The sequence below is a fragment of the Amyelois transitella genome, chromosome 19, assembly GCF_032362555.1.
Source record: "Amyelois transitella isolate CPQ chromosome 19, ilAmyTran1.1, whole genome shotgun sequence".
In the NCBI taxonomy this organism is placed as follows: domain Eukaryota; kingdom Metazoa; phylum Arthropoda; class Insecta; order Lepidoptera; family Pyralidae; genus Amyelois; species Amyelois transitella.
Genome location: NC_083522.1, coordinates 10,109,526 through 10,123,859, shown reverse-complemented (window position 1 = coordinate 10,123,859; position 14,334 = coordinate 10,109,526). Strand labels below are relative to the sequence as shown.

Below are 14,334 nucleotides of genomic sequence, written 5' to 3'. Positions count from 1 at the left end.
GACCTAGAACAAAATTGCAGTGGAGCCGGCGCGGAAACTGTCACCGATGCTCATTCTGAATATAAACTATCAAACTTTCAAACTTTTATTTGCATAATATGAAACAAAAAAGAAAACATTATATAAAATAAAACAAATAAAATAAAAAATAGAAAAAAAACCCCGTCGACATAAACCTAACCCCGCCCAGGCATTTTTTTAATAATTTTAATAATAAACCATACCGCGTTTTACTTTCGTTGCAGCGCCATCTTATGCCAAGCGGAAGAACTATTACATTTTTTCATTAAGTATCGAAACTTTGATAACCTATACAAACATTGTTAACCCATTTAGTTAATGAAATAAAACAAGCCTTTTAATTAACATAATGTGTTTTATTGAGTACGAAACTGAAAGCACGAGGCACATGACTACAGGCAGTGAGGCGCGGCGGCCGCGCACGACCGCCGAACACTTCAGTACTAACATACTTACAATGTTACAACTACTATGAATAACTTATTTTACAATTATAATAAGTAACACATTTAATAAAATCTTTCTAGTATTAACATAGCTTCCAAGTCATAATTATAACGAATACAAAAGATAAAAAATAAAATCGTTTTAAATTGCTTTAAACAGGCTAGTTATTCTCTCATTGTCAATGCAACATGTTACAATTGATTTAATTCTTGCATGTTATACGAGCAATGGGAGCGAACCTTTAAGTAAAATATAATCACAATTATTTAGCTAATTTACTTTAAAACGTCGACACTTCAAACAAGATTAGTAGTATGAGGATGAGGGCAGGTCGAGGTCGCGGCGACCCGAGGCGCCTATCGCGTCCTTATCTCTTTTTTTTGCGATGGAATTACTCTTAAAGTTAATAAAAACAATGATTGGGTTAATAGAAATAAAGGAGGTATTTCCAGCAGCGCATCCGCCATTTACTGGTCGTGGTTGTCGGTGTCGGAGTCGTCCAGCTCGGGCTTGGTGCGGCGCTTCTCGTACACCAGGATGATGGCGCACAGCACGAACACCTCGGCGCAGATGCCGAGGAAGGGCCACAGCGCGGCGTACATGTCCTTCACGCGCAGCGTCGTGGTCGCGTTGACGCCCGCGGCGCCCGGCACGCACGAGTACGCGCCCGCGTCGGCGCGCCGCGCGTCCGCCAGCACCAGCACGCTGGCCGGCACGCCGTCCGCGTCCTCGAAGCTGACGCGGCCGTCCAGCGCGCCCTCCTCCAGCGGCAGCTCGGCGCCCTCCGAGCCGTTGCGGAACCGCCACGAGACGGCGGGCGCCGGCTTGCCGACCACCTTGCACGACAGCTTCAGCTTCTGGCCCTCCACGACGTTGGTGTCGGCGGCCAGCTTGGCGTGCGGGCGGCCCCACACGCGCCACGAGAGCGCGTGCCCGCCGCGGGACGCGCACGAGTAGTTGCCGAAGTCCAGCTCGTGCGCCGGCTTCACGCGCAGCACGGCGTCGCCCTCCAGCAGCTGGAACCGCTTGTCCTTCAGCTGCGACACCTCGGTATTGTTCTTAGTCCTGCACCGAATTAAAAACGTGTTACAATTTTTTGTAATCAATGAGTGTACTTAATACACACAGAGCGAGTGCAAACTAATTATTATGTATATAATTTTGACCACACTAGCAGCTGATCTGATAGCTAAATGCGTGTGTCAAAAAGATGTAATTATTGATCTTTCATAAATGACCACGTGAGACGGGCACTGACCAGTGGTAGGTGTCCTTGGGCAGGTTGGGGTTGGTGCAGTTGAGCTCGATGACGCGCTCGAAGTACAGCACGGGCTCGCCGTCCGCCGCGCTCGCCTCCGCGCCCTCCTCCGCGCCGCCCTCCGCGTCTGCAATGCCATTACGACACTGCCATTACTGCTATACACAACACCGCTAAAACTACTACTTACGGCGATTCAATCTTGTTGAAACGAATATCAAAAATGAGTAGAGTACCGCCATCTACTGTTATTATTTGTGTATCTGTACCCTCTGTCTAATGTCTTAAAATAAATTAGTCGTTCGTTAACTATCAACTTACGTGTTTCATTTATAGGTTATGGACCCCTCCCTGACCGCTTTGCAGTAAAAAAACAATAATTGTAAAAGTATACAGTTTTGTGGACTATTTTGTGTTGTGCGAGCAGCAAAATGAGCACCGGTTACCTAACTAACGTGCCAAAGCTCAAAGGGCGCGAGAACTTCGAGGATTGGGCGTTCGCCGTTGAAAATCTGTTGGTTTTGGAAGGCGCGGACAAATATCTGAAGACAGAAGGAACTGAGGCAGCAGCTGCAGCGGCAGATCTAAAAGCACGAGCTAAGCTGATATTGACTATCGATTCATCATTATTTGTGCACATAAAAGAAACAAAGACTACGAAAGAATTGTGGACAAAGCTTCGATCATTGTTCGACGATTCAGGTTTTTCGAGAAGGATTACTTTGTTACGTCATTTAATTTCTATCAGATTAGAAAATTGTGAGAATATGACGAGTTATGTGACACAAATTGTAGAAACGTCTCAACGTTTAAGCGGAACTGGTTTTGCGATTAACGATGAATGGATTGGTTCATTGTTACTAGCTGGATTACCAGAGCGATTTATGCCGATGATTATGGCTATTGAACATTCCGGGATGAACATAACTGCCGATTCAATCAAGACGAAATTACTTGATATGGAATCAGTCGATGCAAATGAAACGGAACGTAATTCAGCATTACTTGCAAAAAATTGGCATAAAAAGAAACCGACGAAAGGTGGCAGCACTAGTAAACATGGCGGACATACGTCAAACTCGAATGTTAAAAGTACAAAAGTAATAACATGTTACAAATGCAAGGAAACTGGACATTTTCGTAATCAATGTCCACTTTTAAAAGAGAAACCAGAAAATAAGAAACACAGTAACGCTTTTAGTGTTGTTTTTCTAAGTGGCGAGTTCAATAAAAGTGATTTCTACATTGATAGCGGCGCCAGTATGCACATGACCGCGAACGAAAGTTGGGTGCAAAATCCCGTGTTTTCATCGAATTTGCCAGAGATAATTATCGCAAATAAGACAAAAGTACCTGTCCTATGTTCAGGCGATATGGAAATAACTACAAGTTATAATTACGACATAACAGTGAAGAATGTTTTGTGTATTCCAAGTCTGACAACTAACCTGTTATCGGTCAGTGAACTGATAAAGAATGGAAACAGTGTTGTTTTCGAGCCAAACAAGTGCATAATAAGAAACCAGTCAGGGGATTTGGTTGCTGATGCGGATTTAATTAATGGTGTTTACAAAGTTAACCTACAAATACAGAATTGTTTATTGACATCAACTTCAGTGAATGGGGAGACATGGCATAAGCGTCTAGGCCATATAAACAGCAGTGATATGAATAAAATGAAGCGTTGCGGATTAGTGGACGGACTAGATTATCCAGACAAGTTCACAACAAGTAAATCAAGTTGTGAAATATGTTGTGAAGGAAAACAGTCTAGGCTGCCATTTTCGACAGGTTCACGTGCAACAGAATTGCTACAGATTATCCATTCAGACATCTGCGGCCCCATGGAGAGCAAGTCAATAGGGGGTGCTAAATATTTTATACTGTTTATAGACGATTACAGTAGAATGACCTTCATATACTTCTTAAAAGCCAAAAGTGAAGCCTTAAGCTATTTTAAAGAGTTCAAGTCGATGGTGGAGAACTATCAGAACAAGAAAATAAAGATCTTAAGAACGGACAATGGCAGTGAGTACTGTAGTAATGATTTCGAAAATTACTTGAAGAAGGAAGGTATTATACATCAAAAAACTAACCCGTATACTCCGGAGCAGAATGGGCTCAGTGAGAGGTTAAACAGAACCATAGTGGAGAGAGCAAGATGCTTACTTTTCGAAGCTCAATTAGAAAAAAAGTTTTGGGCTGAAGCAGCCAACACCGCTGTCTATTTAAAGAATAGAACGGTGACTTCAAGTATTGAAAAGACTCCATATGAAGCTTGGACTGGAACAAAACCAAATTTGCAGCATATACGCATATTTGGAAGTCCCGTAATGGTGCACATACCAAAAGAAAAAAGGACAAAATGGGACAGGAAGTCTAAAAAACATATACTAGTTGGTTTCTGCGATAACATCAAGGGCTATAGGATATATGATCCAGTACAGAACAAAATAACAACAAGCAGAGATGTTATTATATATGAGAAGAAGATCACAGAAGAGATGGTGGCAGTTCCAATAGAAAACACAGATTCAGTGGGGGAGCTATTGGAGGAATCTGTGGTGAAACTAGAACCATTGGATCAGTCGAGCTCCAGTGAATCAGAATATTTGGATGGCAACGAAGAAATCTTGCAGGAAGAAGAGATCACAAACTTTCAGAAAGAAGAAGACAGAATCATGCAAGAAAAGGCCAGTAGTAAATCCAAAGAAGGAGAAACTTCAGAGACAAGAGACATGCCACAAGAAAAAGAGAAGAGAGTGAGGGAGAAACCTTCAAGATACGGCTTTGCTAACATATGTACTACGCCAGGAGAAGTAGATGGGATGACTTTTGCAGAGGCTATCAGTGGTCCTGAGAAACAACAGTGGTTGCAGGCGATGGCAGAGGAGCTGCAGTCATTCGAAGACAATCAAGTGTGGGAGATTGTCGATGCTCCAGAAAACGCGAGTGTAGTACAGTGTAAATGGGTCTTGAGGAAGAAATTTGATTGTGATAATAGAGTGAAATATCGTGCCAGACTTGTAGCAAAAGGTTTTACACAGAAGGCCGGTGTGGACTATCAGGAAACATTTTCACCTGTGATTAGACATGCAACTTTGCGCTTACTGTTTGCTTTGAGTGTGCAATTAGATATGGACATCACTCATTTGGATGTCACAACAGCCTTTCTTAATGGATATTTAAAAGAGAGTATTTACATGCATTTGCCAGAAGGATTTCCCATTGATAATTCAAGTAAAGTTTTAAAATTAAGAAAAGCTGTTTATGGACTCAAACAATCCTCATTAGCATGGTATCAGAGGGTTGAGGATACATTGTGTAAGTTAGGGTTCATTAAAAGTAAATTAGAACCTTGTGTATTTATAAAGAAACATAGTAATGGAAAATTAACTATTGTTGGAGTTTATGTTGATGATTTTATTATATTTTCTAATGAAAATTCAGAAACAGATTGTTTGTTAAAAGCTTTGAGTCAAAAATTTAAAATAAAGAATTTGGGTCAAGTTAAACAATATTTAGGCATGAGAGTCAACATTAATAAAAGCTCAAATGTAATTACAGTGGATCAGGAGCATTATATTGAACAATTGGCTAATAAATTTGATATGTCTGAATGTAATACAGCTGATACTCCTATAGAGTGTAAATTAAATGTTGAAAAGTCAAATGTTTGTAATGAGTTGCCATTTCAAAAATTAATTGGAAGTTTAATGTATTTGGCCGTTCTCACTCGACCAGATATTGCATATTCAGTTAGCTATCTCAGCCAATTCAATAATTGTTATTCATATAGTCATTGGAATTATGCTAAGAGAATATTAAAGTATTTATTGAAAACCAAAAACTATTGTTTAAGATATTCCAAAGAAACAGCAGAACTGATAGGATTTGTAGATGCAGACTGGGCTAGCGATGCCATTGACCGACGTTCATATACTGGATTTTGTTTTATGAAATCTGGGTCTGCTATTTCTTGGGAAAGTAAAAAGCAAAGAACTGTAGCATTGAGTAGTTGTGAGGCAGAGTATATGGCTTTGTCAGAAGCATGCAGAGAAGCAATCTATTTACAAAATTTAGAGTGTGAATTAACTGGTTCTTGTAAAAAGATTACATTGTATAATGACAGTCAGAGTGCATTGAAGCTGGCAAATAACCATCAGTCACATAAGCGTTCAAAACACATTGATGTGCGTTATAATTTCATAAAGGATGTAATTATCAGTAATAAAGTTGAAACTAAATATTTGCCAACTGCCAGTATGCCCGCTGACTTATTAACTAAAGGGTTGCCTGTAATAAAACATTATAAATTCATGGAAACACTTGGAATTGTTGAAAAATAAGTTTTATTTTATATGTTTGTTATTAGTGTTATTACACAGTTTTATAGAGGTCACAGGGTTATTTGTAATTTTGATATAGTGGGGGTGTTGAAACGAATATCAAAAATGAGTAGAGTACCGCCATCTACTGTTATTATTTGTGTATCTGTACCCTCTGTCTAATGTCTTAAAATAAATTAGTCGTTCGTTAACTATCAACTTACGTGTTTCATTTATAAATCTGCCAAAACTTAGTAAACTAACAATTCTCAAAAAACATATTAGTAGGCATGACCGTCGACATAACATAGCCCAAGAGCCAGTTACTACATATACTCCGCACTCTTGCATTCTTTGCACACTCCAATGCGTCTGGCAGGATAATAGAACCTTCAAAAATGTCTGGCTACTACAGAAACGTTATTTGAATAATTCCCCGAAAAATATGTATTAAATTCAGATTTTACAAAATGACGTAAGTAGAGTTACAAAATATTATAGTTTAGGGGTGTCTGGCAAGGGGTTGCAACCATAGTAGGTGTCTGGCAATGAGTAACGCGAGTTTGTGTATTATTACGGATAATAATCAAAAAATAGAGCTTTACAAATTAATGAATTTCAGGTTGAAAAAAGTATACCTTTATTACCTGCTACCTGCCAAAGCAACCACTGCCTGAGTATCATAGGTGAGGATCGTTCCAACCTGTACTAGAGGCATATTTACAGAAACTTTCAGCTTTTACAAAATAAGGTATGTCTGGCGTTCACGGGCTCTTGCTCTAACAGGAAACCAAAAATAATTACCACGTCCGCTGCCTCTACTCCCGCCACTCACACCCGTCATATCATTCATTGCGTAGTAAATATAATTGGACATGGCTCACACGATACCTAAACGTACCAATGAATAATAATTTGCGAGTTCATACACTTAAAAATTACATTAAGTTCGCAACCCTTGGCTTATACAATTATAGGTACATGTTACTGGAATTATCAAATACTAGCTACCGTATCAGCTATCTACATCTACAGAGACTGTTGACCAAACTAGCTACTTATAGTTACAATATCAAATACGACTAAAATAGGGATAAGTATGGTAAAAGGCATTAAGGCAGATGATTGTACGGAAAATCAGCTACGGCCAGACTTCCACCTTCATTACGGCTCCATGTAGGTACAACGAACAATAAACCGATTTGTATTAACTATCTACAAACATATAAATACTTTGACGAAATAAATACGATGTCTGCACTACAAATGACAAAAAACAACAGCAAAGCAGTCGCAAATACTGTGACCGTGTGGCCTTCAAGCACGACTATACGTTGCCGGTGCCGGCGGTGACGCGGACATGCGGCGCGCTACGGGCGTGTGCTACAGGCGGGCGGTACCGGCAGAGCGCGCGCGCAGCAGCACGCGCACGCGCTGGCGGAGCGGCGCGGCGGGCGGCGCGCACGTGTACTCGCCGGCGTGGTGCGCGCGCGCGGCGGGCGCCCGCAGGCGCGCCGTGACCCAGCCGTCGGCGGGCGCGCTCTCGGGCGCGGGCCGCATGTCGGGCGGCACGGCGCGCCCCTCCAGCCGCCACTCGGCGCGCTGCTCCACGCGCAGCGCGCACTCCACCAGCAGCGGCGCGCCCGCCTCCACGCGCACCTCGCGCTCCTCCGCCGCGCCCGTCTCTGCGCACGCCATTCACTCACTCTTCGGTAACTGACTTCACGTTCCTATCCCTCAAAAATCTATTTTCCTTTCTACTTCCCACACCGGGGCCGAATTAGAAAAAGTTAAGTAAACTTAAGTTAATAATTTTACATAAAACTTGACAATTACAGTACGACGTTTAGCGACAAAAGAAGACCTGATGATCAAGAGTCCAATAAACCTACGCGAATCAGTCATGACAGACAACAAATTAATGTTGTGGTGCTGGATGGAACATTAAATAAGTCTCCGGTTACTTGTGTGGACCAAAAGGTCAAATACAATAAAAATGTAACGAAACACTTATCACTTATCAGAGGAACAAAATTTACCAATCTAATCGCAACGGATTGGCTCGTCGAAATGGCAATTTTTTGACGGGACGGGAAAAATGTTGTAAGATGGCCACCACGTATCAGCGTAAGAAAAACAACGCACTCTTGGCCTGATTAGGGTTACAGAATGACGCTAAATGCAGGTTTCTTCCGAATGGGCAAGGTGGAAACATTTATGGGAGGCCTATGTCCCACACAACATCTCGTGCGGCCATGATGATGGTTTCTTGTTACTGTCCTCAGAAGAGGACATCAGTTAATTTAGGTGATGTAAAAATAACTACAATGGCATGGCGGCGGCGCATTACAACGATAAAACTATGTGGACTATTGTGAATGAAGCATAAATATGTGCCCCTCCGCTTTATTATACATACAATTGTTATGACACTGTTTCAATTAGGTAAACATATAATTTGGATTTCTAATCTTGCCTCCAAGCATTTTGTTATATCTGATAAATGTGGATGCGATAACGGCTTCGATAAAAGAGTATGTGAAGCGCGGCCGGGGAACAGCGGCATGGAATACGAGATACATTACGGCATGACGTCGCCGGCAGACACAAGCCGGCGTGCCGCAATCTGCGGAGCACTGCGTCTCGGCTCGGGCTCAGCAATCGTCTTGTTATCTGTTCTCTTGTTTGTTCGACGATACCAATAACAGAGGGACTATAAAACGAAGCCAACTTATCTTGAATAAATACTTATAACATCTTCATGAGCAAATTAGCAAACAACAAATTTTTAAATGTTATTATATGTGCATACACATACCTACATGTTACAGTAAAAGACTGAAACTTGACTAAGCTCAAAAATAGTGTGGGTTGCACTATGCTTCTTTAAAAAGAACAAAACTGTAACAGGGTGTCAAATCTCTGATTACTACGGACTCCCACCCCAACATGGGACAACTCGATGCAACTAGTGGGAAAGACAGAATGTTTCACACAACTTAGTTGTCACTGCTGAAGTCAAATTTGATGTTATCTTTATCTGTTGGCGTTGTAGTTTAGCCAAGGCTGATGAATTCATGCAAGATTTTACTGACATCATTTAATAAATTAATAAAAACAACTTTAACCTAGACTATAACAAGCAGATTAAGCAGTTTAATTCAATAAGTTTACTATTAATGTAGAAATGAGGCCGTTCTGATAAGTTTACATACTTTGCTGTTGTTTTATGTTTTAACATACATTTAATGATATAAAGGTTCCAGAAACAACCATTTAATAGAAACAACTTTAAATATGAAAGCCAGTTTAAATACTTAGTTGGTGTAAATCACTTCTCATACTACCGAAGTCACTTCAGGTTATTCATAAGAACCTTACAAATATGATCTTCATATAAAACAGTTTCATTGTAATATCCTTAACATTTTAAGTTGTCTTATAATAAAAACTATAGTTTATTAGTAATATAACTGAAACAATGTAACTAAAAAAAAACAATTTTTAGGAATATGTTAATTTATAGGGAAAACTTAATTGTAAGAAAGAACCCAAACACTGAGTTTTTCAGATAAAGTGAAGGAGATGAAAAAAGGTATTGCATAAAGCAGAAACAATTGTAGCAGGATTGGTCCATTCAGCAAATTTATTTTTGTTCTCGTCATACAAGTGGTTTGAGTTGGGGTAGTAAATTAAATCAAATCTATATAGTTTTCTAAAATAAATATATATACATGTCAGATAACACAGACTGAGTCTCCACTATTCAAAATTCAAAAATTCAAAATTCAAAATTTTTTATTCATTATTATAGGATATTATTTTATCGCTTAATAATTGTCGTATGGTTTAACAACTTGGTTGACGTACTTAAAAACTAAGTTTACTGCCGCTTCCAAGGCGTCAGTGCAGAAGAAGCGGTAACAAACAAAATTTGAGAGAAGACTCTCAGAAATATGACAGCATACTCCAATTGTTACTGATTACCTAATTATTTTAAATTTTTTGCAGTTATTGTTGTAATTAAGTAAATGTGATCTTTGCTGTGATCAGCCGAAGAATGGGTAAACTCTAAAACTTAAAATAAAATAAAAATACTGCGGACTGAAACATAAATATTGTAGCTTCATTGCATGTATTGAATATCAGACAGCATATTAGATAGGTATCTGTAGTGAAGGTCATCACAAGAATAAGAACTTTAGTTAAGGCAACAGATTCAACCAAAACTTAAATACCTATGATGCTAGAAGGACACCGTACATATTTCTAGACACAAAAAAGCATGACGAGTAGTTACGATAAATTGGAAAACGCCCAATAAGTCCATACCATGACATCAGGATCAATAGCCATGACATGACAGTTTGCAAGGTATAAAAAAACTTGATCACAATTAAAAGACAAAGGATTCGTCATTCAACACGAATGTTCGCAATTTATCATATAAGCAGGTAGGTACTTACTTTGCGCATTTGAGGAAAGTCCACTGGATAAAAATAGAAGTGCCAATGGCAAATACAATTCCCCTCGCATGATTGCTGCTCTTCACAAAATTACTAGACCTATAACACAAATATCCAAATTCTTTTATCCTAATAACGAAACTCTTAACTACTGTTTGATGAAGTACCTACTCGTTTATTAATTTAGCGTACAATAAGTAACTCACTACCTACTGTAGAAATTCTACGCCATCAATGAAATATTTTCTTCTATAATTTTCTTGACAGAAAAGACAGGAAAGAATGAATTGAATGAAATGAACCTGTCAAATAGTAAAGTGGGTGACCGACACGTGAGGAAGTAAAAACCATTAAATTCAAATTCAAACTTTTATTTGCATAATATGAGTACAACAAGGTCTTAAATATAATGTATAACAGATCTTCATATTTACCCTTTCGGATGTTGCAAACATTTTTTATGTATTAGTAGACATACAAACTTATACAAAGTGAACAGATTTAAGAACATTAATTTAAATTTTATGTCTAGAACGTTCATATTTTTGTGTGTACAACCCATTAACAACAACAACAACATTTAAACAAATTATTTTATAAAAAATAATAACTTTAATAGACAACACCATCTTTCCAATATGAGTTCACGGGTTATCTACAAAGAAATTGTACGAAAGCATAGAAAGAGCGCGAGGAGAAAATTGTCCACTTTCATATCCTCACACTCCGTAAAAAGTTGTGAAACCGTTTTAATATTAATTAAAACACTTGTAAATTTTGCTGTTTAAATTATGTCCATCTTTATCAATATGACAATTTTTTTGTTTCGTACTTTTTAGAACGTATTTAATTATATATTTTATAATGATTCTAATTTATATTTACATTTACTCTTTAGGTATCTATGTTTCTTGTTATGTTGTCATTGTCAATGTCAGTCACCGCGACTGCGCTGTCACGACTTGTCCTTTGATTTGAATTCGAAGCATTTGAATAGCCGTTGTGTTTAACAATTTTCTTTATTTTAAATTTATTTTGCCTGAGATTTATGTTGGAATGAAATAATTTCTATATTATATTTCTAAAAATAAACTAATTATCTGTCGGTGATGGTATTTACCTAGTGTTTGGTGGTTATCAAAATATTTATGGTGTTTTCGAACCTTTTTTAATAGAACACTTCTATGAATATCTTGTGGTGAGTCTGTTAATCATGAATAATACACTACATGTAGAAGTGGTGCAGAAAAGAAAAAGCCGTGAGAGTAAAGACTTTGTGAAAGGAATAGTTCATTCTTACTTGGCAAGATTTTCTTGTATCAGTCCCGGCACCACACTAAGTGATAAGGATTTAGAAGAAAATGTTGAACTCAATGAACATGTACAATCTATAACATTTTGTGACATAGATCACGACACCGAAGTGCAAATGACTAACTCAGAACTTGTGTATCATGTTTTTAAATTAGATGCTTTTGGTGTGGAGACCGACACGATGACAGATAACGCTTCTGGAGAAGAGCTAGCCGCTGCCGATGTCTGGTCTCTGCCTTCAGAAGAGTTCCACGGATTGTGGGAAAGTCTAGTGTACGATTCTAAATTGAAGGAGGATACACTAAGATTCGCAGAGACCGCTTTCGAGTTTGCCGATCGTGGAGTCAATCCCACTATCGTCGGGTGTAACAGAGTGGTGTTGCTGCACGGGCCGCCGGGCACCGGGAAGACTAGTCTGTGTCGTGCGCTCGCTCAGAAGCTCGCCATCCGGCTGGGCGAGAGGTTCCCGCGCGCACGTCTACTCGAGATCAATGCTCACGGACTATTTTCCAAGTGGTTTTCGGAAAGCGGCAAACTAGTGGCGCGCCTGTTCGAGCGCGTGCGTGACATAGTTGAAGATCGGAGGCTACTCGCTTGCGTGCTCGTCGACGAGGTGGAGTCGCTGGCGCACGCACGACGTGCCGCTCTCGCCGGTCTCGAGCCTTCCGACTCGATCCGCGCCGTAAACGCTATCCTCACGCAACTGGATCGGCTTCGGCGGCATCCCAACGCGCTCGTGCTGGCCACGTCCAACGTGACCGGCGCGATCGACGTCGCCTTCGTGGACCGCGCCGACGTCAAACGACTCGTGGGCCCACCGACGGCGCGTGCCGCGTACGAGATCCTGCGCGGCTGCTGCGGCGAGCTTGCGGCGCGCGGCGTGGTGGTGCCGCGCGCGGGCGAGCGGCTGTTCTCGCTGCGAGTGCTGGAGGGCTCGCGGTTCGCAGACAGTGAGGCGGCGCGCGCGTCGCTGCGGCTGTGGGCGGCGGCCAGCGAGGCGGGCGCGGCGCGCGTGTCGGCGCGCGCGCTGCGCCGGCTGCCGCTGCTGGCGCGCGCGCTGCACTGCGCGGCGCGGCCGGACCTGCTGCGCTTCGTGGACGCGCTGCACGCCGCGCTGCGCCACCACCTGGCCGACGCGCGCGACCTCCACGATGAGGACCAACAGTGATCCTGTCTGAACCCTCTCTGTAATTTTAAGATAATGTAATATTCTAAAGATAAAGGCGGTTTGACTGCCAATGATTTCCAACCTGCAAGTAAAACTCACCATTATAATTTAAAACATATCTGATGAATCCAAATACATTTAACAAGCTGGTTGATAGATTTTGTAATTTCAGATTTTTTGGAGGTCAGCTGTGCTTGACTAGACTTGTTCATGTAGTTTCACTCCTCTAGGAATTTTCAGCAAGAAATTCGAATATTTGATCCTGAATCTCTGTGTCAAACAAATATGTTAATTTTTTATTGAATTAGAAGTTTCTTCTTATATATTATTTTTCTTTTACTTTATTCATATATGTCGTACGGTGGTTGGTACCTGACTTGAAAGTGTAATGCACATGTTAAAACCCAACCTCAGTATATACCATTTTTGTACATTAGATAAAAAAATAAAATAAATATATATAGAACAAAATAACACAAATTGAGTTAGCCTCGAAGTAAGTTCGAGACTTCGTGTTACGAGATACTAACTCAACAATACTATATTTCATAATAAATACTTATATAGATAAACATCCAAGACCAAGGCCAATAAGAAAAAGTTCTTTTCTCATCATGCCCTGGCCAGGATTCGAACCCAGGACCTCCGGTGTCACAGACAAGCGTACTACCGCTGCGCCACAGAGGCCGTCGATTTATTACCAACTGATAGTATTCAGCTGAAGCTCTTACAGTGAGGGAAAACATTGTTAGGAAACCTGCACATTAGGGCAACTGTATGTGAACCCAGTTGATGTTTTATGTATTACATATGAAAGTGCATAGGCAACTGTTCAAGCACTTGTTGAATTTAAATGAACTTTATAAATTGAACCTGCAACAAACAACATCAACTTCACAAATATCCAAACTTAGAATAGCATGTGGACGAGAGAATACATTGTTCAGATTCATTTATTTATATGAGATTTTAATAATAAATAAAATTTTAAATAGATTTATATACAGAGTATACTGAATTTTGATTTAAGTTCAAATCAAACTACAATTCATTACGAGGTTCCTGTGCCAAGCTGAAGCCAGATGTTTTTATCATTCAGGTATTCATCAGTCCTATGATAAGCCTTCTCACAAAGTACTTTCTTTGCTCTTTGAATTTTTGGTTAGGCATATCAACAACAGACTCCGGCAACCTATTATAAAATCGTATACAGTTCCCCATAAATGATTTAATGACTTCGCTAAGCCTATGATACGGAATGACTAATTTATGTTTATTACGTAAATTTCTATCAGCTGTGGCACTAACTTTTTGAAAAAAAAGGGGTATTTT

At 40.1% G+C, this 14,334-nt stretch overlaps 2 protein-coding genes across 6 annotated transcripts; one reads left to right on the top strand and one right to left on the bottom strand.

Annotated features, from left to right (window-relative positions):
* Positions 1-356: 356 nt before the first annotated feature.
* Positions 357-10,833, bottom strand: LOC106139169 (neuroplastin). 5 transcript variants are annotated; one of them, XM_013340560.2, is made up of 4 exons: positions 10,692-10,833; positions 10,521-10,619; positions 1,727-1,853; positions 357-1,533 (listed from the first exon to the last, which is right to left on the bottom strand). In XM_013340560.2, exons 2-4 carry the CDS (start codon positions 10,588-10,590, stop codon positions 936-938), a joined length of 795 nt encoding a protein of 264 aa, XP_013196014.2. In that variant the 5' UTR covers positions 10,591-10,619; positions 10,692-10,833; the 3' UTR covers positions 357-935. The 5 variants fall into 5 exon arrangements, with proteins under 5 accessions (XP_013196014.2, XP_060805403.1, XP_060805404.1 ...); XM_060949420.1 differs by having other exon boundaries at positions 10,734-10,830; XM_060949421.1 differs by having other exon boundaries at positions 10,730-10,778.
* Positions 10,834-11,494: 661 nt separating this feature from the next.
* LOC106139156 (pachytene checkpoint protein 2 homolog) lies at positions 11,495-13,449 on the top strand. The gene has a single exon (XM_013340540.2). It carries the CDS (start codon positions 11,734-11,736, stop codon positions 13,000-13,002), a length of 1,269 nt encoding a protein of 422 aa, XP_013195994.1. The 5' UTR covers positions 11,495-11,733; the 3' UTR covers positions 13,003-13,449.
* Positions 13,450-14,334: the final 885 nt, after the last annotated feature.

Coding starts and splice junctions, on each gene's coding strand:
- LOC106139169 (XM_013340560.2), bottom strand. CDS start 10,590: ATGCGAGGGGAATTGTATTTGCCATTGGCACTTCTATTTTTATCCAGT. Junction 1,854..10,520: donor ACTTTCCTCAAATGCGCAAA/GTAAGTACCTAC, acceptor ATGGCATTGCAG/ACGCGGAGGGCGGCGCGGAG. Junction 1,534..1,726: donor CCCAAGGACACCTACCACTG/GTCAGTGCCCGT, acceptor AATTCGGTGCAG/GACTAAGAACAATACCGAGG.
- LOC106139156 (XM_013340540.2), top strand. CDS start 11,734: ATGAATAATACACTACATGTAGAAGTGGTGCAGAAAAGAAAAAGCCGT.